The 26,841-nt window shown below is 43.0% G+C and overlaps 1 protein-coding gene across 9 annotated transcripts in view; it reads right to left on the reverse strand.

The window, feature by feature from the left end:
* The window catches only part of aopep (aminopeptidase O (putative)), a 121,501-nt gene extending 96,444 nt beyond the window's left edge, over positions 1–25,057 (reverse strand). For 7 of the 9 annotated variants that reach the window (XR_005052096.1, XR_005052097.1, XR_005052098.1 and 4 more), the window contains exons 1-5: positions 24,906–25,056; positions 13,044–13,723; positions 12,702–12,871; positions 12,446–12,608; positions 11,559–11,927 (exon numbers count right to left, since the gene is read on the reverse strand). Coding sequence is in view for 5 of the 9 variants with exons in the window: in XM_036980085.1 (XP_036835980.1) it covers positions 11,559–11,927; positions 12,446–12,608; positions 12,702–12,871; positions 13,044–13,696 (1,355 nt within the window). In the remaining 4 variants the exon portion in view is untranslated. Of the gene's footprint in view, positions 1–11,558; positions 11,928–12,445; positions 12,609–12,701; positions 12,872–13,043; positions 13,724–24,905 lie in introns of all 9 variants that reach the window. The other 2 variants (XR_005052099.1, XM_036980086.1) reach the window with 1 other exon arrangement.
* Between the last annotated feature and the right edge of the window lie 1,784 nt (positions 25,058–26,841).

Raw genomic sequence — 26,841 nt, forward strand, 5'->3', positions numbered from 1 at the left:
AACTGTAAGATGTAAACATTGTGTTTTTTTTATAGTTCCTGGAGGACGTTACCAAAATATACACTCCTATGGATTTAATAACCTCTAGTGACTCCCCATGCGGGAGCGTAATCATCGCCTGACACTAATTAGCATAACGCAACGGACATAAATATTCCTAGAAAATATTCCTATTCATGAAAATCACAAATTAAATATATTGAGACAGCTTAGCCTTTTGTTAATCACCCTGTCATCTCAGATTTTCAAAATATGCTTTACAGCCAAAGCTAGACAAGCATTTGTGTAAGTTTATCGATAGCCTAGCATAGCATTTTGTCCAGCTAGCAGCAGGTAACTTGGTCACGGAAATCAGAAAAGCAATCAAATTAAATCGTTTACCTTTGATGAGCTTCGGATGTTTTCACTCACGAGACTCCCAGTTAGATAGCAAATGTTCCTTCTTTCAAAAAATATTATTTTTGTAGACGAAATAGCTCCGTTTGTTCTTCACGTTTGGCTGAGAAATCGCCCGGAAATTGCAGTCACGAAAACAGCGAAAAATATTCCAAATTAGCTCCATAATACCGACAGAAACATGGCAAACATTGTTTATCATCAATCTTCAAGGTGTTTTTCAAATATCTATTCGATAATATATCCATCGGGACAATTCGTTTTTCAGTAGGGCCGATTGGAGTAATGGCTACCTCTGTATTTTACGCGAGAATCTCTCTGGGAGCATCAGGTGACCACTTACGCAATGTAGCCGCTTACGGGTATTCTTCAACATAAATGCGTAAAACTACGTCACAATGCTGTAGACACCTTCGGGAATACGGAGAAAGAGTAATCTGGTTGATAGCCCATTCACTGCTCAATAGGGACTCATTGGAACGCAGCGCTTTCAAAACAGGAGGCACTTCCAGATTGGATTTTTCTCAGGCTTTCCTCTGCAACATCAGTTCTGTTATACTCACAGACAATATTTTTACAGTTTTGGAAACATTAGAGTGTTTTCTATCCTACGCTGTCAATTATATGCATATTCTAGCATCTTGTCCTGACAAAATATCCCTTTTACTACGGGAACATTTTTTTTTCTCTCTTTTTTCTCCCGTCACAACATGTGGATTTAAAGAGTGGTGGTGCTGCTCTCCCCTTTTCCTGGGATGTGGCCGAATAGGTCACTGGTAACTGAGTAGGCGGCCATTGTGTAACAGAAGCTATGCCTCAGGTCATTGACATGTTTCAGGAACTGTAAAGACAGAGACGAATCATGATTAACCATTGCGTAAGGTCTTCACTAAGTCAGGCTTAGCAAGTACATTGACTACGTTACCCCTCAGCAATCTGGCAGACAGGAGAGAGAGAGAGACAGCAAAACCTAAGCTATTTACATTTCTTAGTCAGTCAGTCGGATAACTTCTGCACTTCTTCCCTTTCATTCCTTCCTCAATCCAAGCTAGAAGATTCCTGCAAAAAAAAAAATCAAGAATTGAAAAGGGCAGTTGAGAGTTGTAACGTTAGAATGAGTGTTGGGGGGAGCAGGGATTGGCTAAATGTATTGTCAAATACAAAATACAAGTATCCCTGATGAATCAGGAAAATTCACATACATATTGGGGGATACATGTTTCAAGAATTAGGCTAGCTCAGACACTCTCGCTTTCTCTCTCTCACACACACACACACACACACACACACACACACACACACACACACACACACACACACACACACACACACACACACACACACACACACAGTTCCCTATATGTATATTCATCAACCATTTATCTCTCTCTCACACTCACAAACACACAGCTAGCATGACACAATGACGACAACATTTTACATATGTTTTTGTGATCATCTCTCTCTCTCTCACAGAACACACTGACACATATACACAGCTAGCATGAAACCGTTGACATGACAATGTTTTCTAAAGTTATTGTGATCATCATCTCTCTCTCTCCCTCTCTCACACACACGGAGAGAGAGAACACACACATACACACACACAAACACACATGTACTGTCAATAACTAAACAGATATACAAATGCCAAAACGTTAGCTAGATAGCTACAACAGGTACAAAGTCACCAGGTCCATGGATGATTAACGTTAGCTAGCTAGCTACAACAGGTACAAAGTTACCAGGTCCATGGATGATTAACGTTAGCTAGCTAGCTACAACAGGTACAAAGTTACCAGGTCCATGGATGATTAACGTTAGCTAGCTAGCTACAACAGGTACAAAGTTACCAGGTCCATAGTTGATTAACGTTAGCTAGCTAGCTACAACAGGTACAAAGTTACCAGGTCCATGGATGATTAACGTTAGCTAGCTAGCTACAACAGGTACAAAGTTACCAGGTCCATGGATGATTAACGTTAGCTAGCTAGCAAAACTTTCCTTGACATTCTTCTCCCCAACAAACCGCCGCTTTACTTCGGAAATACTGAACACATTACGTTAATTACTTAAAAGCTTTAAGGGAAAATATAACTTGTCACATTCTCAGGGTCAAATTCAGGTGCAATAATTTCTTACTCGTTATTGATGTAAATAAATGGAATAAAAGAAGGGTTTTGTAAACCCTGGTGGATTGTAGTAGGATATTGAAATAAAAGACAGGCCTACGTGTGATTTGTTAAATTCTGTAAACAAATGTAATTAGTCATAACAGAACATCAAAATTGCATTCCGTGGAACAAAAGAAAATGTGCAACACAAACAGTGCAGTTGACATCAACAAAAGAGTATCATTAGAAGCCAATACACACAGCAAGCTACCAGATATCATTAATTAAAAAAAAAACATTATTTCATTGTACTGCAGTTTTATTGCATTTTAACGGAGGTGCATTCTTGTAAGGGTATCCTGTAATATTGTGCATGTTCATCTTACATGCTGGTAGCCTATAACAAATGTTATGGAAGTGACTGTGCACTTTTCATATGGGTGGACTGCAAGTACAAAAAAAACACTCCCATAGCCTGTAGTAAAAACAAATGCATTTATAGCATTGGAGATTCTCTAAATTAGGGACCATCTCTCATAGCTACAGTACATGACCCCAGAGACTGTCACAAATATGACATTTTAATGACCTAGCAAATTCGATGACTTGGAGGTGAAATATCACAACGCTTTGTATATTCAATTGGTATTACCATAAAATTCCTCAAATGGCCCTACTCCTGAAAAAGTTAATCGGGCTGGATAAGCTTAAGTGGAATCGGCCCAAGTACCATTAGCCGGAACCCAGAGTAATATGATTCTGCCAAACTCTGGAATAGCTTGGACCGCATGAAGCCCCCCAAGTCCGACCGAGTCCATGCCGAGTCCCCCACATCTCAAACGGAATAGGCCCGAGCCCAGCATGTTGACTGGGTACAGTATGGCCAAAGACTCTAACCGGCTTTGGTGTGCTCTGCCAGCTGTTGTATGCCAAGTGTGCTAAGCTGAATCATGCAAACCCTGCTGAACATTACTCAAATTTGAATAACTGTAAGTGTTCTAGTGTCTTATACAGTGCATTGAGAAAGTATTCAGACTCCTTGACTTTTTCCACATTTTGTTTTTTCTTCATCAATCTACACACAATACCCCATAAAACTTTTTTTTTTATGAAAAATGTAAAACAGAAATATCACAATTACAGTGCCTTGCGAAAGTATTCGGCCCCCTTGAACTTTGCGACCTTTTGCCACATTTCAGGCTTCAAACATAAAGATATAAAACTGTATTTTTTTGTGAAGAATCAACAACAAGTGGGACACAATCATGAAGTGGAACGACATTTATTGGATATTTCAAACTTTTTTAACAAATCAAAAACTGAAAAATTGGGCGTGCAAAATTATTCAGCCCCTTTACTTTCAGTGCAGCAAACTCTCTCCAGAAGTTCAGTGAAGATCTCTGAATGATCCAATGTTGACCTAAATTACTAATGATGATAAATACAATCCACCTGTGTGGAATCAAGTCTCCGTATAAATGCACCTGCACTGTGATAGTCTCAGAGGTCCGTTAAAAGCACAGAGAGCATCATGAAGAACAAGGAACACACCAGGCAGGTCCGAGATACTGTTGTGAAGAAGTTTAAAGCCGGATTTGGATACAAAAAGATTTCCCAAGCTTTAAACATCCCAAGGAGCACTGCGCAAGCGATAATATTGAAATGGAAGGAGTATCAGACCACTGCAAATCTACCAAGACCTGGCCGTCCCTCTAAACTTTCAGCTCATACAAGGAGAAGACTGATCAGAGATGCAGCCAAGAGGCCCATGATCACTCTGGATGAACTGCAGAGATCTACAGCTGAGGTGGGAGACTCTGTCCATAGGACAACAATCAGTTGTATATTGCACAAATCTGGCCTTTATGGAAGAGTGGCAAGAAGAAAGCCGTTTCTTAAAGATATCCATAAAAAGTGTTGTTTAAAGTTTGCCACAAGCCACCTGGGAGACACACCAAACATGTGGAAGAAGGTGCTCTGGTTAGATGAAACCAAAATTGAACTTTTTGGCAACAATGCAAAACGTTATGTTTGGCGTAAAAGCAACACAGCTGAACACACCATCCCCACTGTCAAACATGGTGGTGGTAGCATCATGGTTTGGGCCTGCTTTTCTTCAGCAGGGACAGGGAAGATGGTTAAAATTGATGGGAAGATGGATGGAGCCAAATACAGGACCATTCTGGAAGAAAACCTGATGGAGTCTGCAAAAGACCTGAGACTGGGACGGAGATTTGTCTTCCAACAAGACAATGATCCAAAACATAAAGCAAATTCTACAATGGAATGGTTCAAAAATAAACATATCCAGGTGTTAGAATGGCCAAGTCAAAGTCCAGACCTGAATCCAATCGAGAATCTGTGGAAAGAACTGAAAACTGCTGTTCACAAATGCTCTCCATCCAACCTCACTGAGCTCGAGCTGTTTTGAAAGGAGGAATGGGAAAAAATTTCAGTCTCTCGATGTGCAAAACTGATAGAGACATACCCCAAGCGACTTACAGCTGTAATCGCAGCAAAAGGTGGCGCTACAAAGTATTAACTTAAGGGGGCTGAATAATTTTGCACGCCCAATTTTTCAGTTTTTGATTTGTTAAAAAAGTTTGAAATATCCAATAAATGTCGTTCCACTTCATGATTGTGTCCCACTTGTTGTTGATTCTTCACAAAAAAATACAGTTTTATATCTTTATGTTTGAAGCCTGAAATGTGGCAAAAGGTCGCAAAGTTCAAGGGGGCCGAATACTTTCGCAAGGCACTGTACATAAGTATTTAGACAATTTACTCAGTACCTTGTTGAAGCACCTTTGTCAGCGATTACAGCCTCGAGTCTTCTTGTGTATGAAGCTACAAGCTTGGCACAACGGTATTTGGGGAGTTTCTCCCATTCTTCTCTGCAGATCCTCTCAAGCTCTGTCAGGTTGGATGGGGAGCGTCGCTGCACAGCTATTGTCAGGTCTCTCCAGAAATGTTAGATAGGGTTCAAGTCTGGGTTCTGGCTGGGCCACTCAAGGACACGCCGTGGAGCAGGTTTTCATCAAGGATCTCCACATGATGCTGCCACCACCATGCTTCACAGTAGGGATGGTGCCAGGTTTCCTCCAGACGTGACGCTTGGCATTCAGGCCAAAGAGTTTCATCTTAGTTTCATCAGACCACAGAATTTTGTTTTGGCATACTCCCAGCGGGCTGTCATGTGCTTTTTTACTAAGGAGTGGCTTCCGTCTGGCCACTCTAACATAAAGGCCTGATTGGTGGAGAGCTGCAGAGATGGTTGTCCTTCTGGAAGGTTCTCCCATCTCCACAAAGGAACTCTGGAGCTCTGTCAGAGTGACCATCGGGTTCCTGGTCATCTCCCTGACAAAGGCACTTCTCCCCCGATTGCTCAGTTTGGCCTGGCGGCCAGATCTAGGAAGAGTCTTGGTGGTTCCAAACTTTTTCCATTTAATAATGATGGAGTCCACTGTGGTCTTGGAGACCTTCAAAGCTGCAGAAATGTTTTTGTACCCTTCCCCAGATCTGTGCCTTGACACAATCCTGTCTTGGAATTCTACGTACAATTACTTCGACCTCATGGCTTGGTTTTTGCTCTGACATGTCAACTGTGGGACCTTATATAGACAGGTGTGTACCTTTCCAAATCCTTTCCAACCAATTGAATTTAACACAGATGGATTCCAATCAAGATCTCAAGGATGATCAATGGAAACAGAATGCACCCAAGCTCAATTTCGAGTCTCATAGCAAAGGGTACATTTGCCCCAAAAAATAAAAACCTGTTTTTGCTTTGTCATTATGGGGTATTGTGTGTAGATTTATGAGACAAAACATGTATTTTATCCATTTTTGAATAAGGCTGTAACATAATCAAATGTAGAAAAGGTCAAGCGGTCTGAATACTTTCCGAATGCACTGTATGCACTGGGTGCATGGATCACAAACACTTTGCACATGTATATATAGACTGGTGTCTATTCATTGAGTAGCATTTAGATAACTGGTCAGAAGCCTCCAAGAGGCTTCTAAACAGCTTCTACCCCCAAGCCATAAGACTCCTGAACACCTAATCAAATGGCTACCCAGACTATTTGCACCCCCCCACCTTTACACCGCTGCTACTCTCTGTTGTCATCATCATCTATGCATAGTCACTTTAATAATTCTACCTACATGTACATATTACCTCAACTAACCGGTGCCTCCGCACATTGACTCTGTGCCAGTACCACCTGTATATAGTCTCGCTGTTGTTATTTTACTGCTGCTCTTTAATTACTTGTTACCTTATTCTTATCAATAAGCATTTCACTGTAAGGTCTACCTGTTGTATTCAGCGCATGTGACTAATAACATTTGATTTGATTTAGTTGAATCAGATTTTTACCAAAAACAGATATCAACCAAAATATGAAAAATACATTTTTAATCTGGTTTCAACCAGTAAAGGACATCTTTATCACATTGTATGCCCATTGGGATAGGCCTATATGATGTCTGAGCCATATTTACATTTTGATTTCACACACATAGTGCACTTTATTTTAGTATTGTTGTTGATGAGTAATCGTGTGGTTTCATTTAAGAAAAGACAAAGTGTTGCTACTCCTGATTGTGCTCTCATCAGGAATTATATGACTCATGATCATATACGGAATCAGGAATACCAGAACTTTGTATTTTCTTAAATAAACAAAAATGTACTACAGCAATGGTTGGCATTTCATTTCATCCGGCTGTACCGAAACCGAATCGAACTGTGACCCCGAAAACGCAATACGCACCGAACTGTGAGTTTGGGGAACATTACACCCTTACATTTAAATGACTTGTGCTGAAGGACTTCTATCTGCAGCAGCCATTCAAAGTCACTTCAGTGTTTTCAAGGTCTCAGTTTTACAACTTTCTCATGTCATTCCATCCACTGTAGACAATGGGTTGTTTTTAACCAAAGTGTGGAAGTGTTTCTGAGCTAAGTAGCTCCCCTGCTGTCCGCATTGATGTTTCCCATTTACTGTTCCTCCTCTTCCTCCTCTCCCCTCCTCCTCACCCCCCTCTTTCCCCTCTCTCCTCACCCCCCTCTTTCCCCTCTCTCCTCCTCTTCCTTCTCCTCCTCTTGTCTCAGCACCAGGAGAGGACACACACATTGCCTCCAAATACCAGAGCCTTTAACAGTTTGACCATGGTGATTCTACAGACAGAGGCAGGCAGACAGACAGACAGACAGACACAGTCGGACAAACAGACAGACCAACAGAGGGGAACCCTCTACTGATTTGGCCCAGGTAAGGAGTGTTTGTTTATGAATGGCGTGTATAAACAGACAGAAACCACAAAATATAAAATATATAACAAAACAAACTAAATAGGCTATTCAACTAATTTGACATCTGCTCTGACAGAGGCTGGTGTAAAGTCATGTAGCTCACTGACTGTTTGCAAGTGTAAACGGTGTTCTGTCTCTTTGCAAGTATTAATTATACACTACATAGAGTCACACAGATTTGTGGGCACACAGTGTACATGGCACAGGCCGTCAGTCCAGACCTGCCCTTACTTGACTTCTTAATCTTTGGTTTCCTGCCCTCCCTCCCTCCCTCCCCGTATCTGGGTACAAAAACTTAACCCCCCCCCCCCCTCCCCGTATCCCAGCACAATAACTTAATGCCCCCCTGCCTGCCTCCCTCTACTCTCCTCAGCCACCCCTGTTGTTCTTTATACAGGGGCATGCTAGAAAAGCAGCGGTTGGCCTGGCCCCAAGAACTCAGGCCCACATACTTCCCAATCTGCAGATTAAAGAGCTGCAGCCTCTGAAGTCCTTCCAGGGACTAATGGCTTTTGTTGCTGGGAATAATCCACACATCCTCTCTCACATCCTGGGGGATCCATGGCTAAAACCCCTCCTTAAACTCTCCTCCTCCCACCCCTTTCTCCTCCTCCCACCCCGTCTCCATCTCCATGTTTTGTTAACCTCCCTCCATCCTCCATGTAGGCAGTCTTGTGGTTAGGTATGGCTCAAGACCTCCCATGCCCCTTCTTTCCCACCCCCATCTCCCAATCTCCATCTCTGGTCCATGTTAAGTCGACCTCCCCCTCCTTCCTGCATGTGGCGCAGCCTTGCGGTTAAGTCTGGAGGCCTGCAGGAGTGTACCACACGCAAAGAGATGGGGAGGGGGGGGGGGGGGGGGGGGGGGGGGGGGCTGGGTTGTGACCCACGCAGGCATGGCAGGAGTCTGCTGGGCTTAGTGAATCCTCCGAGTCTCTTTTTTTGTCAACTACACCTACGTAGCTCAAGTTCAAACAGCCAGGGCAAGCCAGGGCAAAAGCTATCCTCAAACCTTGCAATGCAAAGAATAAAGCAGCCTTAAGGTGTTAGCACCTTATAAACATGATGTCTATATTGAATAAATCATTTAAACATTCACAGTGCAGGTTGGAAAAAGTATGTGAACCCCTAGGCTAATGACTTTGCCAAAAGCTAATTGGAGTCAGGAGTCAGCTAACCTGGAGTACAATCATTGAGTCGAGGTTGGAGATGGTTGGTTAGAGCTGCCCTGCCCAATAAAGAACTATTCACAAGAAGCGTTGCCTGATGTGAACCATGCCTCGAATAAAAGAGATCTCAGAAGACCCAAGATTAAGAATTGTTGACTTGCATAAAGCTGGAAAGGGTTACAAAAGTATCTCTAAAAGCCTTGATGTTCATCAGTCCAAGGTAAGACAAATTGTCTATAAATGGAGAAAGTTCAGTACTGTTGCTACTCTCCCTAGGAGTGGCCGTGCTGCAAAGATGACTAAGAGCACAGGGCAGAATGCTCAATGAGGTTAAGAAGAATCCAACTCTATGTGTGTAGAAAAAAAGGCACAGCACACCAACATCAAAACCTCATCCCAACTGTAAATTATGGTGGAGGGAGCATCATGGTTTGGAGCTGCTTTGCTGCCTCAGGGCCTGGACAGCTTGCTATCATCGAAAGGAAAAAGGAATTCCCAAGTTTATCAAAACATTTTGTAGGAGAATGTAAGGCTACCTGTCCGCCAATTGAAGCTCAACAAAAGTTGGGTGATGCAACAGGACAACGACCCAAAACACAGAAGTAAATCAACAACAGAATGGCTTCAACAGAAGAAAATACGTCATCTGGAGTGGCCCAGTCAGAGTCCTGACCTCAACCCGATTTGACATGCTGTGGCATGACCTCAAGAGAGCGGTTCACACCAGACATCCCAAGAATATTGCTGCACTGAAACAGTTTTGTAAAGAGGAATGGCCCGAAATTCCTCCTGACCGTTCTGCAGGTCTGATCGACAACTACAGCAAACGTGGTTGAGGTTATTGCTGCCAAAGGAGGGTCAACCAGTTATTAAATCCAAGGGTTCACATACTTTTCCCACCCTGCACGTATAATTGTTTGTGTGTTATTAGTTTAAGCAGACTGTGTTTGTCTATTGTTGTGACTTAGATGAAGATCAGATCAAATTTCATGACCAATTTATATAGAATTCCAGGTAATTCCAAAGGGTTCACATACTTTTTCTTGCCACTATATGTGTATATGTGAGTTGGAGCTCTGGGCTCAGAGTTGTTGACCCTCTGGAAACCTTTTGTCCTTTACAATGTTTCTGATCCCCTCCCAATGACATCATAACCTGTGGAGTACATTCAGTTCTGACCTCATTTCCTGTGGAAGACTACAGACAGAGTTCTGGTGCAGAGAGAGAGGGTGTTGGCACTGGCAGCCTACACACACTGGGCCACTGTCCACTGGCCACCCAAAAGACGCATTTATTTATTTTATCAAGAGCATAGTAAAAAAAAGGGCAGATGTTTTGAGCTTTTATTTGGCCCAAACTTCCCATTTTAACTTCAGTCAAACTTAATCTAAATGACACTGGCTGGATTTCACTCCCATAAAAACACACACACACACACACAAAAAGTGCTCAAATTATTTTGCATAGAAAAACATAACTTAATTTCCCCAAAATCTAAACAACAGAACATTCAATGGGGACTGCATGTATGTGTACCAAGCATATCGCCTCATTAAATTACAGGAAAATAAGTTGACACACATTTCGAAACATCCACTGCCTCTCAGACTTCATGTAGACTATTAGTAAAACTAAGGTTAAGAAAGAAAGGTTATTGGACCAAAATGTTGTTGCAAATGAATCTACTGTACTTGGCAATACAAATATTATAAATTCAGTAGAGCTCCCGCCTTCTCAGTAAAACCAAGAACCATTCATCAAAACTGCAACACAAAACTCTGTCTAGCCCACACAGAGAAAGATGTAGCTTAGCTACTGAAAGTCTGAATGCATGGAGGAAGTGAACTGCTACAGTAGCTGTCCAACAGGGCAATTTGACTGCTTCAGGGCAGTCAAAACATCAACAGAGTGGTGGTTAACCCCCAAGGCCTTAATATAGGAGGACGAGGAGAGAACTGGAGGAAAATAGGAAAGACAGCTGTGCAGAAGAGAGAGAAAGAGAGAGAGGTCAACAGCATCGTGAGATATACGGGGGGGGGGGGGCTGTTGATGGGGTAAAGTAGTGTGCCAACCCGTGGGTTTCCTCTAAACATCAGACCTCCACTCTGCAGACTAAACAGCCCGACACAAACAGACCAGTGTACCTGGAGACCAGGTCAACAACACAACATGGACACACACAGAGCCCTATTGACTGGCTGTCTGAGCTAACACTGCCGGGGAGGTGAATGGGGGCTAGCAGGCTCTTTCAACTGGAGGGTCGACCAAGGGTTGGGGTGTTGGACTGGGGTTCATGGGGCTGTCTGCTATTCAGCTTTATTGCAAACGTGGAATCTGTATATTTCCATTAAGGATATAGACACACGAGGGAAACATGGCTGCCACTGGTGCTTTACGAGTGTTCATGTTCACGAATGCAAAGTAGTCATGTCAACGAGTTGCAGATGTAAATAAAACAGCAGATTTGAAAGTAACAAAACAGGCGTGCATGAGTGGTGAAATGATCTATTCCTCGATACATATCCCTTCCTCCAGTCCTCCCTCCAGTCTTACCTGGCCATGCCCAGGCTAGAGAAGCTTGCTGGGACGATGAGTATGTCGAGGCGGGGGAAGGGATGAACCCCCAGGGTAGCGTGGGCTGCAGCCAGGCAGCCAGGCAGAAGGGGGAGGACCTGGACCTGGGCCTTCTGCAGCAGAGAGGGCGGGGCAAACATCCGGTGAGGGACCACCTCTTGGCTCCAGGCGGATGGGTCGGTGAATGGACAGGGGTAATCAGTATGGCAACAGGTGAAGTTGTCATCGCCCAGACCTAAGCAGACGCTCTCAGAGTGCTTCTCATCCTTCAGGCCTGAGTAGACTAATGTAGACTGTGGGCTGGTGATGATGGGATGGTCCATGTTGGTGAATGGATTCAGGTCCAAGCTGTGTGATGGGGAGAAGGGGGGGGGGGGGAATTCAGGCTTGTATTTTCGCTATTTTGACTACGGGCTTAGAAACGAGAGTGATGGAAATATGGAACATGGCATCACACAGGAAAGCCAGAGAAAACCCAAACATTACATTTAATTGGACTTCCATTTAGTTACAGTAACTCCATCTTAGTACTGGAACTGCAAAACCCAAATGTGTTCCAAGTTTCCTCTAGCCGTTCACTGAGGATAAAAGGCCCTCCTTGTAGCAGGAGAAGCCCTGGGGTTAACGGCTGGGTTGGAGGGAAACCATGAGAGGAGGAGGTAGAAAGGGTGGTATTACGGGAAGAATGACAGAGCTGCCAGCATGCTGGTGGAACCCTCAAACCCTCAGCCTGTGGAGAACTCTTCAGGGCAGTGGAAAGCACTGCTGGGGAAGACCTGGTTCTACCGCCTGGTATGGCTGGGTTGGAGGGAAACCACGAAGGGGGGGGGGGGACAAGAGAGGTTCTTACGGGAAATAAATCATACCTGCCAGCATGCGTATGAGAAGCCCCAGCCCTTGTACCCTGCACAGGAGGGGTAAGCTGTGCTGTGGAAAGTTGTGCTGTGGCCTGGCGCCAGTAACCCACTGCCAAGGTAAAAGTGGAGGCAGGCATAGGCATAGTGACATAGTAGTCCCAGCTAGAGAGACCTGGACAGAGAGAGAGACAGAGAGTGGGTGAGTGGACTGGTGAACTGTACCACTTTGCACTTATCCGCTGTACACTGATCAGGAGTGTAGTACCTGTGTGGTGCAGGTGCGTGGGCTGGGCCTGGTTCTCTCCACTCAATAGAACCACACACTCCCTAGGGGCTCGTACCTGGGCCTGCCACGTCGACATGGCGACAGGAGGCTCCTGACAGGGGAAGAGGGCACGGTTGTTGATGGGGGAGCCGGCGGTGTAAACACATGACCTAGAGGAGTAAACGGTAAACAACTTCCTTCATCGTACTGTTCATGGGACAGGTTTATCTTGGTTTATCTACTGGATAGTTTGTTTCACCCTGAGAGTAGACAGATGGAAACAACTTCTGTCCTATATGTTATCAGTCTGAGCATGAAGCATACAGTAGATAGATGTCCCACCTGTTGTCCTGATCTTTAGTCCACCTGACAGAGCCTCCCTCCGGCTTGGTCTTGTAGCAGACCCTCAGGGCTCGGGGGAACTCCTGGATGGTCCGAACCCCCCTCTTCCTCACCTGCAGGCTCCAGCGGTCAGTGTGGAAGATGAGGGGTCCCCCACCCTCAGAAGCAGGGGCATGACTGCACTGGAAGTACAGGTGGTGTTGCTTTTTCCATTGGGTGGACGGTAGGGAGATCAGCCTCTGAATGAGCACAGCTGATTGGCTGTCTGGTTGTGGGCCAACCCCTAACCCCTCACCCTTGACCTCCTTTAGGAGACCCTGCATATCTGACACAGAGGTCACGTCCAACTCCTCTACTTTTGACACAGTGAGGTCACAGCAGTCCAGAACTAAGGTAAAGTCTCTGTGGCTCTCATCCTCCCAGGAGTCATCGGTCTGGGATGGTTGGGGTGGGGTTGGGGCCCCTTCCCCAGCCTCATTCCCATCTCCAGCCAGTGGGCCTGGCTCCAGGAAGAGCACCACAGTACCAGTGATAACCTTAGTTTGGAGGCTTATGTCCAGGTCCAAGACATAGTGTCTGACCAGGATGTGGTTGGTGTTGGCTCTGAGGGGCAAGTCGTCCCTGCCTGGGTCCATATCACCATCACCATCCATTTCTCATCAGAGGTCATCTATTTAATTCTAGAGGAAAACACAATGTCAATCAATCAATCAACTGATAGAGCGTTCAATCAATATGTACAGTATACAGTACATATCAACCTTATCAGCCAGGTAAGGTGGTCCACATCCAGTGGCTTTGGAAAGTACTCAGACCCTTTGACTTTTTCCACATCTTGCTACGTTACAGCCTTATTCTAAAAATCATTAAATTGTTTATTTCCCTCATCAATCTACATACTATACCCCATAATGACAAACCAAAACCAGTGTTTATACATTTTTGCAAATGTATTAAAAGTAAATACCTGAAATATCACATTTACATAAGTATTCAGACCCTTTACTCAGAACCTTGTTGAAGTACATTTGGCAGCGATTACTGCCTTGAGTCTTCTTAGGTATGACGCTACAAGCTTGGCATACCTCTATTTGGGGAGTTTCTCGCATTCTTCTCTGCAAAGCCTCTCAAGCTCTGTCAGGTTGAAACACTGAAACACTTCAGCGAGCAGGCCTTTCTAATCGACCTGGCCGGGGTATCCTGGAAGGATATTGACCTCATCCCGTCAGTAGAGGATGCCTGGATATTTTTTTAAATGCCTTCCTAACCATCTTAAATAAACATGCCCCATTCAAGAAATTTAGAACCAGGAACAGATATAGCCCTTGGTTCTCCCCAGACCTGACTGCCCTTAACCAACACAAAAACATCCTATGGCGTTCTGCATTAGCATCGAACAGCCCCCGTGATATGCAGCTGTTCAGGGAAGCTAGAAACCATTATACACAGACAGTTAGAAAAGCCAAGGCTAGCTTTTTCAAGCAGAAATTTGCTTCTTGCAACAATAACTCAAAAAAGTTCTGGGACACTGTAAAGTCCATGGAGAATAAGAACACCTCCTCCCAGCTGCCCACTGCACTGAAGATAGGAAACACTGTCACCACTGATAAATCCACCATAATTGAAAATTTCAATAAGCATTTTTCTACTGCTGGCCATGCTTTCCACCTGGCTACTCCTACCCCTGTCAACAGCACTGCACCCCCAACAGCAACTCGCCCAAGCCTTCCCCATTTCTCCTTCTCCCAAATCCATTCAGCTGATGTTCTGAAAGAGCTGCAAATCTGGACCCCTACAAATCAGCCGGGCTAGACAATCTGGACCCTTTCTTTCTAAAATTATCTGCCGAAATTGTTGCCACCCCTATTACTAGCCTGTTCAACCTCTCTTTCGTGTCGTCTGAGATTCCCAAAGATTGGAAAGCAGCTGCGGTCATCCCCCTCTTCAAAGGGGGGGACACTCTTGACCCAAACTGCTACAGACCTATATCTATCCTACCATGCCTTTCTAAGGTCTTCGAAAGCCAAGTCAACAAACAGATTACCGACCATTTCGAATCTCACCATACCTTCTCTGCTATGCAATCTGGTTTCAGAGCTGGTCACGGGTGCACCTCAGCCACGCTCAAGGTCCTAAACGATATCTTAACCGTCATCGATAAGAAACATTACTGTGCAGCCGTATTCATTGATCTGGCCAAGGCTTTCGACTCTGTCAATCACCACATCCTCATCGGCAGACTCAACAGCCTTGGTTTCTCAAATGATTGCCTCGCCTGGTTCACCAACTACTTCTCTGATAGAGTTCAGTGTGTCAAATCGGAGGGTCTGTTGTCCGGACCTCTGGCAGTCTCTATGGGGGTGCCACAGGGTTCAATTCTTGGACCGACTCTCTTCTCTGTATACATCAATGAGGTCGCTCTTGCTGCTGGTGAGTCTCTGATCCACCTCTACGCAGACGACACCATTCTGTATACTTCCGGCCCTTCTTTGGACACTGTGTTAACAACCCTCCAGGCAAGCTTCAATGCCATACAACTCTCCTTCCGTGGCCTCCAATTGCTCTTAAATACAAGTAAAACTAAATGCATGCTCTTCAACCGATCGCTACCTGCACCTACCCGCCTGTCCAACATCACTACTCTGGACGGCTCGGACTTAGAATACGTGGACAACTACAAATACTTAGGTGTCTGGTTAGACTGTAAACTCTCCTTCCAGACCCATATCAAACATCTCCAATCCAAAGTTAAATCTAGAATTGGCTTCCTATTTCGCAACAAAGCATCCTTCACTCATGCTGCCAAACATACCCTTGTAAAACTGACCATCCTACCAATCCTCGACTTTGGCGATGTCATTTACAAAATAGCCTCCAATACCCTACTCAACAAATTGGATGCAGTCTATCACAGTGCAATCCGTTTTGTCACCAAAGCCCCATATACTACCCACCATTGCGACCTGTACGCTCTCGTTGGCTGGCCCTCGCTTCATACTCGTCGCCAAACCCACTGGCTCCATGTCCTCTACAAGACCCTGCTAGGTAAAGTCCCCCCTTATCTCAGCTCGCTGGTCACCATAGCATCTCCCACCTGTAGCACACGCTCCAGCAGGTATATCTCTCTAGTCACCCCCAAAACCAATTATTTCTTTGGCCGCCTCTCTTTCCAGTTCTCTGCTGCCAATGACTGGAACGAGCTACAAAAATCTCTGAAACTGGAAACACTTATCTCCCTCACTAGCTTTAAGCACCAACTGTCAGAGCAGCTCACAGATTACTGCACCTGTACATAGCCCACCTATAATTTAGCCCAAACAACTACCTCTTTCCCAACTGTATTTAATTAATTTATTTATTTTGCTCCTTTGCACCCCATTATTTTTATTTCTACTTTGCACATTCTTCCATTGCAAAACTACCATTCCAGTGTTTTACTAGCTATATTGTATTTACCTTGCCACCATGGCCTTTTTTGCCTTTACCTCCCTTCTCACCTCATTTGCTCACATTGTATATAGACTTGTTTATACTGTATTATTGACTGTATGTTTGTTTTACTCCATGTGTAACTCTGTGTCGTTGTATCTGTCGAACTGCTTTGCTTTATCTTGGCCAGGTCGCAATTGTAAATGAGAACTTGTTCTCAACTTGCCTACCTGGTTAAATAAAGGTAAAATAAATAAAATAAATAAAAGGTTGGATGGGGAGAGTCGCTACAATGCTATTTTCAGGTCTCTCCAGAGATGTTCGATCGGGTTCAAGTCCGGGCTCTGGCTGGGCCACTCAAGGCCATTCAGAGACTTGTCACGAAGTGTGCTTAGGGTCGTTGTCCTGTTGAAAGGTGAACCTCAAATCAAATCTTATTGGTCACAAACACATGGTTAGCAGATGTAAATGTGAGTGTAGCGAAATGCTTGTGCTTCTAGTTCCGACAGTGCAGTAATATCTAAGAAACCTTCGCCCCAGTCTGAGGTCCTGAGCGCTCTGGAGCAAGATTTCATCAAGGATCTCTGTACTTTGCTCCATTCATCTTTCACTCGATCCTGACTAGTCTCACAGTCCCTGCCGCTGAAAAACATCCATAGCATGATGCTGCCCCCACCATGCTTCACCGTAAGGATGGTGCCAGGTTTCCTCCAGACGTGACGCTTGGCTTCAGGCCAAAGAGTTCAATTTTGGTTCCATCAGACCAGAGATTCTTGTTTCTCATGGTCTGTGAGTCTTTAGATGCCTTTTGGAAAACTCCAAGTGGGCTGTCATGTGACTTTTACTGAGGAGTGGCTTCCGTCTGGCCACTCTACCATAAAGGCCTGATTGGTGGAGTGCTGCAGAGATGGTTGTCCTTTTGGAAGGTTCTTCCATCTCCACAGAGGAACTCTAGACCTCTGTCAGAGGGATAATCGGGTTCTTGGTCACCTCCCTGACCAAGGCCCTTCTCCACCGATTGCTCAGTTTGGCCTGGCACGCCAGCTCTAGGGAGAGTCTTGGTGGTTCCAAACTTCTTCTTTTTAAGAATGATGGAGGCCACTGACATGATATGATGATGGCGCCGACGAAGAAGTCAACATCGCGACTAGCTTGTATACAACTCTGCAGTATTTTGTTTGTTTATGTACTATTTTTTACGTTATTAGCTCAGGAATTGTTTTGTGTCATTACATACAGCCGGGAAGAACTATTGGATATTAGAGCGTCGGTAACTCACCAGAACTTCCAGCATTAGGAGCAGGATTACCACTTCCCTGGAGCGGATCCTTTGTTTGCTCTCCCCAGAGCAATTGAACTTATTCCAGAGGCTGACCCAAAACAACACCGGCGAAGGAGAGGTACTCGAGGAGGTCTTCTGGTCCGACTTAGGAAGCAAGCACACCACCCACCGCTCCCGAGTATTTTACTCGCTAATGTCCAATCTCTGGTTAATAAAATTGATGAGCTCAAGGCGAGAGTTGCTTTTTAGAGAGACACCAGGGATTGTAACCTGCTCTGCTTCACAGAAGCATGGATCGCTCGAGATATACTCTCTGACTCTGTAAAGCCAGTTGGGTTCTCAGTACATCGCACCGACAGGAACAAACATCTCTCCGGGAAGCAGAAGGGTGGAGGTATATGTTTTATGAATAATGACTTATGGCGTAACTGTGATAACATACAGGAACTCAAGCCCTTCTGTTCACCCGACCTAGAATATCTCACAATCAAATGCCGACCGTACTATCTCCCGAGATAATTTTCGGCAACCATAGCCACAGCGGTCTATATCCCCCCCAAGTGGATACCACGACGGCCCTCAAAGAACTTCACTGGACTTCATGCAAACTGGAAACCACATATCCTGAGGCTGCATTTATTGCAGCTGGGGATTTTAACAAAGTAAATTTGAGGAAAAGGCTACCGAAATTCTATCAACATATTGATTGTTGTACTCATGCTGCTAAAACACTCGACCATTGCTATACTACCTTCCAGAATGCATTTAAGGCCTTCCCTCGACCTCCATTTGGCAACTCGGGCCACGATTCCATCTAGCTCCTCCTTACCTATAGGCAGAAACTCAAACAAGAAGCACACGTGGTAAGGACTATTCAACGCTGGTCTGACCAATCGGAATCCACGCTTCAAGATTGTTTTGATCACGCGGACTGGAATATGTTCAGAGTAGCTTCAGAAAATAATATCGACACATATACCGATACGGTGAATGAGTTTATCAGGAAGTGCATAGGAGATGTTGTAACCACTGTGCCTATTAACTTTTTGGTGCACCCATCCCGTTAGGGGGATCATTTTCGTCAACATCCTCTGAATTGCAGAGCTCCAAATTCAAATTAAATTACTGAAAATATTTAATTTTCATGAAATCACAAGTGCAATATAGCAAAACATAGCTTAGCTTGTTGTCAATCCTCCTGGTGTGTCAGCTTTCAAAAACACTTTAAAGCTAAAGCATAAACCAAGCATTTATGTAAGGACATCTATCTTAGCAGACAAAACAAAACAAACAGCTAGCAGCAAAGTAGATCGGTCACGAAAGTCAGAAAAGCAATAAAATGAATCACTTGCCTTTGATGAAGATCGGATGTTTGCACTCACAAGACTCCCAGTTACACAATAAATGTGTCACGACGGGGCAAACAAAAATTCCAAATAGTATCAGTAAAGTTCGTAGAAACATGTCAAACGTTTTTTATAATCAATCCTCAGGTTGTTTTTACAATAAATAATCGATAATATTTCAACCGGACCGTAGGTTTTTCAATAGGAGAGAGAGAAGATGTCTGCTCCAAGCTGTTGCGCATGCAAAACTCTGCTGGCACCCAGCCATCCACTGACGCGATGTGATCGTTCTCGCTCATTTTTCAGAATAAAAGGCTGAAACTATGTCTAAAGACTGTTCACACCATGTGGAGGCCATAGGGAAAGGAATCTGGTTGATATCCCTTTAAATGGAGGGAAGGCATGCAATGGAACAGGGAGCTTTCAAAATAAGAGGCACTTCCTAGTTTTCGCCTGCAATATCAGTTATGTTATACTCACAGACAATATTTTGACAGTTTTGGAAACTTTAGAGTGTTTTCTATCCTAATCTGAATTATATGCACATTCTAGCTTCTGGGCCTGAGAAATAGGCAGTTTAATTTGGGTATGTTTTTCATCCAAACATCAATATACTGCCCCCTACACTCAACAGGTCAAAACCAACCCCATCCAGAAACCGTGGATAGATGGGAGCATTCGCACAAACAGCCAACTTTGCCAAACGGGGGATGATTTAACAAAAGCGCAAAAAGCACAATCATTGCACGAATGTACCCAACCATAAACATCAATGCCTTTCTTAAAATCAATACACAGAAGTACATATTTTTAAACCGGCATATTTAGTTAAAATAAATTCATGTTAGCAGGCAACATTAAACTAGGGAAATTGTGTCACTCCTCTTGCGTTCATTGCACACAGAGTCAAGGTATATTCAACAGTTTGGGCCACCTGGCTCGTTGTGAACTAATTTGCCAGAATTTTATGTAATTATGACATAACACTGAAGGTTGTGCAATGTAACAGGAATATTTAGACTTATGGATGCCACCCGTTAGATACATTTTCACTATTTCACTGAAAGAATAAACATTTTATTTTTGAAATTATAGTTTCCGAATTTGACCATATTAATGACCTAAGGCTCGTATTTCTGTGTGTTATTATGTTATAATTAAGTCTATGATTTGATATTTGATAGAGCAGTCTGACTGAGTGGTGGTAGGCAGCAGCAGGCTCGTAAGCATTCATTCAAACAGCACTTTCATGCGTATGCCAGCAGCTCTTCTCAATGCTTCAAGCATTGCGCTGTTTATGACTTCAAGCCTATCAACTCCCGAGATTAGGCTGGTGTAACCGATTTGAAATGGCTAGCTAGTTAGCAGGGTGCGCGCTAATAGCATTTCAAATGTCACTTGCTCTGAGACTTGGAGTAGTTGTTCCCCTTGCTCTGCAAGGGCCGCAGCTTTTGTGGAGCGATGTGTAACGACGCTTCGAGGGTGGCTGTTGTCGATGTGTTCCTGGTTCGAGCCCAGGTAGGGGCGAGGAGAGGGACAGAAGCTATACTGTTACACTGGCAATACTAAAGTGCCTATAAGAACATCCAATAGTCAAAGTTATTTGAAATACAAATGGTATAGAGAGAAATAGTCCTATAATTCTTATAATAAACTTCTTACCTGGGAATATTGAAGACTCATGTTAAAAGGAACCACCAGCTTTCATATGTTCTCATGTTCTGAGCAAGGAACTTAAACGTTAGCTTTTTAACATGGCACATATTGCACTTTTACTTTCTTCTCCAACACTTTGTTTTTGCATTATTTCAACCAAATTGAACATGTTTCATTATTTATTTGAGGCAAAATGTATTTGATTGATGTATTATATACAGTGGGCTCCAAAATTACTGACTCACAAACAATACTTGAAAAAATATAAACAATATAATTATAGAGATAAACTCAAAATACCAACATGTGAGAAATACTGTACTTTATTAACGTTTCTATGGAACCAACAATAAATTTAACCAAAATCAAGGTTTCATAATTATTGGCACTCATTTAGTACTTAGTGCAACCACCTCTGGCAAGGATAACAGCATGGAGTCTTTTCCTGTAATGTTTGGCAAGGTTAAGGAACACATTTGGAGGGATTTTGGACCATTCCTCTATGCAGATCCTTTCAAGATCCTTCACAATCTTGGGTTTGAACTTATCAACTGCCCTCTTCAACTCAGCCCACAGGTTTTCGATTGGATTGAGGTCCGGCGACTGAGATGGCGATGGCAGAACATTGATTTTGTTGTCACAGAACCATTTCTGTGTGGATCTTGAGGTATGTTTCGGGTCATTGTCTTGTTGGAAAGACCACCTACGGCCAAGTCCCAGCCTTCTGGCAGAGGCAACCAGATTGTCAGCCAAAATTGCCTGATACTTGGTAGAATTCATTATGCCATCAATCTTAACCAGTGCCCCTGGACCTCTGGAATTAAAACAGTCCCAAAACATCACTGACCACCCTCCATATTTCACCGTGGGTATGAGGTTCCTCTTCTTGTATGCACCTGTTTCAACGTCAATGCTGTATCTGACCAAAACGTTACATTTTGGTCTCATCTGACCAGAGCACCTTCTTCCAGTCATGATTGAAATGACGTTTGGCAAACTCCAAGCGTTTGCGTCTGTGTCTTGGGGTCAGAAAGGGCTTTCTTCTGGCAACCCTTCCAACGAGCCTGCGGATGTGGAGGTAGCGTCTGACGGTGCTTTTTGAAACCTGGTGACCCCAAGACGCCACCAAGGCCTGCAATTCTTTCACAGTGATTCTTGGGGATTTTGTTGCTTCTCTCACCATCCTCCTCCCTATCCTGGGGGTCAAAATGCATTTTCGTCCTCTACCTGTGAGGTTTTCAACTGTTCCATATCTTTTGAATTTTCTAATAATTGCCCTAAAGTACAGTATTTCTCACATGTTGGTATTTTGAGTTTCTCTCTATAATTATATTGTTTATATTTGTTTAAGCATTGTTTGTGCATTGCCAGTCAGGGGTGCTAGTAATTTTGGAGCCCACTGTATATTAAGTTAAAATAAAAGTGTTAATTCAGTATTGTTGTAATTGTCATTATTACAAATCAATAAATCTGCCTTATTTGGTCCTCCAATAATCGGTATCGGCGTTGAAAAATCATAATCGGTCGACCTCTAACCTCCACCTTACCTGCCACCCTAGACCCACTTCAATTTGCTTACCGCCCCAATAGATCCACAGACGATGCAATCGCCACCACACTGGACACTGTCCTGTCCCATCTGGATAAGAGGCATACCTATGTAAGAAAGCTGTTCATTGACTATAGCTCAGCATTCAACACCATAGTACTCTCCAAGCTCATCATCAAGCTTGAGGCCCTGGGTCTGAACCCTGCCCTGTGCAACTGGGTCCTGGACTTCCTGACAAGTTGCCCACAGGTGGTGAAGGTAGGAAACAACACCTCCTCTTTGCTGATCCTCAACACTGGGGCCCCACAAGGGTGCGTGCTCAGCCCCCTCTTGTACTCCCTGTTCACCCATGACTGCGTGGCCATGCACGCCTCCAACTCAATCATCAAGTTTGCAGATGACAAAACAGCAGTAGGCTTGATTACCAACAACGATGAGACAGCCGACAGGGAGGGCTCTGGGAGTGTGGTGCCAGGAAAATAACCTCTCACTCAACGTCAACAAAACTAAGGAGATGATCATGGATTTCAGGAAACAGCAGAGGGAGCACCCCCCTATCCACATCGATGGGACCGCAGTGGAGAAGGTGGAAAGCTTCAAGTTCCTCGGCGTACACATCACTGACAAACTGAAATAGTCCACCCACACAGACAGTGTGGTAAAGAAGGAGCAACAGTACCTCTTCAACCTCAGGTGGCTAACGAAATTTGGCTTAACACTGTTTTTTTTGCAATAATGTCTAAAAACCTGTTTTCGCTTTGTCATTATGGGGTGTTGTGTGTAGATTGCTGAGAATTTGTATTTATTTAATCTATTTTAGAATAAGGCTGTAACGTAACAAAATGTGGAAAAAGTCAATGGGTCTGAATAGTTTCCGAAGGCTCTATATAGGCCTGACAAACATACAATACCAATCAAAAATAATTGCTGACATGGGCTAATTGAGTGACTGTCTGTGACTAACATAACAAGAGAAAAACTAATTATCCACATCTCGAAATTGCACTTTTGGCTGGGGGACTCAGACCCCGACTGAGTCCCCCAGCCAAAAATGTTTTAATATATATACTGTATACATATTTATTTTGGGGGGAAATGGATCCGCAGGCCTACAGGTCCAAGCTCCAAAAAGCAAACTGTTTTACAGTAAACTGAAGGTCCCCTATGAGAGCCAGCCAGCCAGTCACTTTGCCGTTACAACCTAGCATTTCCATTTCCCCTGCTCCAGCCTCAGGGTTATGGAGGCTTGGCAGGCCAAAGCTGCAATTAAACTGTACAGTGTGAGTTCCTCAAATGTCTCTCCCTGAGAGGAAGTAGGAGAATAAAAACAAAGTGACACAGAGACATTGCCTTCAGAAAGAATTCACACCCCTTGACTTTTTCCACATTTTGTTGTTTTACAAAGCGGGATTCAAATAAAATACAAATTGTTAACAATCTACACAAAATACTGTAATGTTTTTATCAAATGTTTGTTAATGGAAAATAAATATGTATATTTTGATAAGATAAATATTCAACCGCCCTGAGTCAATGCATGTTAGCGATTTCAGCTGTGAGTCTTTCTGGATAAGTCTCTAAGTGCTTTGCAAACTTGGATTATACAATATTTGCCATTTTCATTTTAGGTTATTGTCCTGCTGAAAGGTGGATTCTTCTCCAAGTGTCTGATGGAAAGTAGACTGCCTTGTTCAGGGGCAGAATGGCAGATTTTTACCTCCTCAGCTCTGGGATTCGATCCAGCAACCTTTTGGTTACTGGCCCAACGCTCTAACCACTAGTCTACCGGCCGCCGCGAAACGCTGAAAATACGGTCTGTGGTAAACACAGGCTTAAGAGATCTGATATGTTTTGTACTATGAGATAATATCAGTCAGTTAACACAACCTTTGTGAATTTGGAAAGCCTTTATGTGCGTTGTGTTCATTTTATTACTTAAATGCTTCAAAATTCACAAAAAGTGATGTTGGCAGCTGAAGATTATTTCATAGAACAAAACTTTTAAGATCTCTTAAGCCGGTGTTTACCAGAGACCATATTTTTGGCGTTTAACCAAAAATTCAATTCATTTTCCCATAGGCTTTGTTCAACAAAACATTACTATTGTTCTCTCTATTGTTTCACAGCAGTCGTTAGTAAACCTTATGTGATGAGTAGGTAGCCTATAATAATTAATACTCCACCCACACTTTGGGTTGCCACTCATGCACTGTGAATAGTTGGTACTTTTACATCATGATAAATGTCACATTGACATGTATGTAAACTTGAAGGTATTTCCATCATTGCGGCATTTTGCTTCATTTAGGACTGTAGGCTAAACTCTTACTTGTTTCTACATATTTATATATTATATTAATCTACTTTCGTTAGTGGTGAGAGAGGGGAGGTGGCAGGTCGTCGCTCAAATAAAGCATCCGATGGCGGAACATTTACTGGAGCCTCAGCCACATGTGCATGGTTTTAAAACGAAAGCGGGGGTAATTTCCTAACAGTGTTTTCTGTAAAAGGAGACAAGACCTGTGCATTCAATACACAAGATATTATAGCGAATACGAAAACAGTAATGCTCTGTTTTGTGGACTGTCGTAGGCACTAACCTGGTTGGAGTGGCTGCATCCAGTTCCCGGCACAGACAGTACGAGCATGTCCATGGCAAGGGTTTATGCCGTCATATTCAGGCGACGTGAAGTAGATCGAGCATGCTTTTGCGGCACAGTCGATAGAGCGCCGGACCTCGGGCTAGAAGGTCGAGGGTTCGAGACCTGTTCCCTGCATGTTTTATTACAATACAGTATGTAGGCAATTGTATATAAAAAAAAAAGAAAACAATTGTAGTTCAATCTCAGTGCAACTTAATATAACCTGATAATAACCTACAAAACACTTCAATGGTAAAATAAAATCAATGTAACACATGCTAAAGTATAAACCGAAAATATACATCAGGGTGGGGAAAATGCGCGCCCGGGAACGTTGCCTGTTTTTCACGCGGAAAATACTCCTGTCCAGTGGTGTATTTTCCGTGTATTAAAATAATTTCTCAATTTGTGTAATGCTTTTATATATTTTTTATAGTGGATTATGATTAAAAACTGATAAATTATACAATGGAAATGTGGATTATATGATGCATTCTATGATACGAAAGTAAACCTAGTCATGTTTAAAATGTCTCATGAATTAACCTACTGTACCTAGACTATTGTTGTAATCTTCGAGGTGGAGCTATATAAAGGAGCTCTTGCGCTCTGGTAAAATAAAAACGAGGTTGCTTATCTGAATATAGCAGAGGGGTATACTACGAATCTAGTTAAATCTGTAGGCCTATTCGGGATGTTCTAAATTCCAATTCAGGCTTCCATGTAACCGAAGGAGGATAAATATCCAACATTTTAAGATAATGACGAAAGTATATATATTTGCAAGAATGTGGATTGTGAAATCATGAGTTCTCTAGTCTAGGCCTATGCTAAGTCTAATGATAATGTAGTGAGTGATACGTGGGGCAATAATGACCACAGCAAAGATGTAGCCTACAGAATTGCATGGCATTGACATGTGTGCTTTATAATTCATTCAAATCCAACATTTTCAATAAAGCACTGATGAACAACAGATTAAAAATACCACAAAATGAAAAACAAGGAATCCAGTGTTTATTGGTAGGCCACTACCTACAGTATGTCCTATACTCACTTACTGTACTATTATGCAGCTACAATGTAACAGAACACAGAATATAATGTGAATGAATACCCATACCCATCTTTGCCCATAAGTATTTCTAATCAGAGTATTGCGTTTCCCAGTAGTATTACAAAGGATTTCTCTATTGGTATACATGACGTTCTACAACATGACATCAACATTAACAAACAAGATTAAGAGCCTGGGCAAATACTTGAAACCTGTCTTGTTGGTACAGTAAACATAGATTGTAGGATGTCTTTATTTTGGCACCTAATACAATTTTTTCAACAACAAAAACAAACTTGATATGTGCATTGGCTTTGTCACATTTAGTCATGGTAAACAACATTGTTTCAATATTGTTATTGCCAGCTAAAGTGATGATACTGTATATTATCTAAAATATATATTTTCATGAAGAAAATAAAATAAATGTATCATAACTGTAAACATTTGTATTTTCATTCTCTGATGTGTCATCTAAATAGCATTTCAGTCTCTGTGTACATACAGATTTGCCATTTAGGTTTGGTTGGTGATGGCATCAGTTATGATGTATGTGCCTTGATGCATTTGTGAACACATAATAAATTAATCTTTGTTAGTATCTACAGAGACATAATAGGCTAACAAAAAATTATATACACACACACACACACACACACACACAGTTGAAGTCGGAAGTTTACATAAACTGAGTTTATGGTGTTTCACAATTCCATGACATTTAATTATAGTAAAAATTCCAATCTTAGGTCAGTTAGGATCGACACTTTATTTTAAGAATGTGAAATGTCAGAATAAGAGAAAATGATTTATTTCAGCTTTTATTTCTTTCATCAC

Source organism: Oncorhynchus mykiss, chromosome 6 (assembly GCF_013265735.2).
Source record: "Oncorhynchus mykiss isolate Arlee chromosome 6, USDA_OmykA_1.1, whole genome shotgun sequence".
In the NCBI taxonomy this organism is placed as follows: Eukaryota; Metazoa; Chordata; class Actinopteri; order Salmoniformes; family Salmonidae; genus Oncorhynchus; species Oncorhynchus mykiss.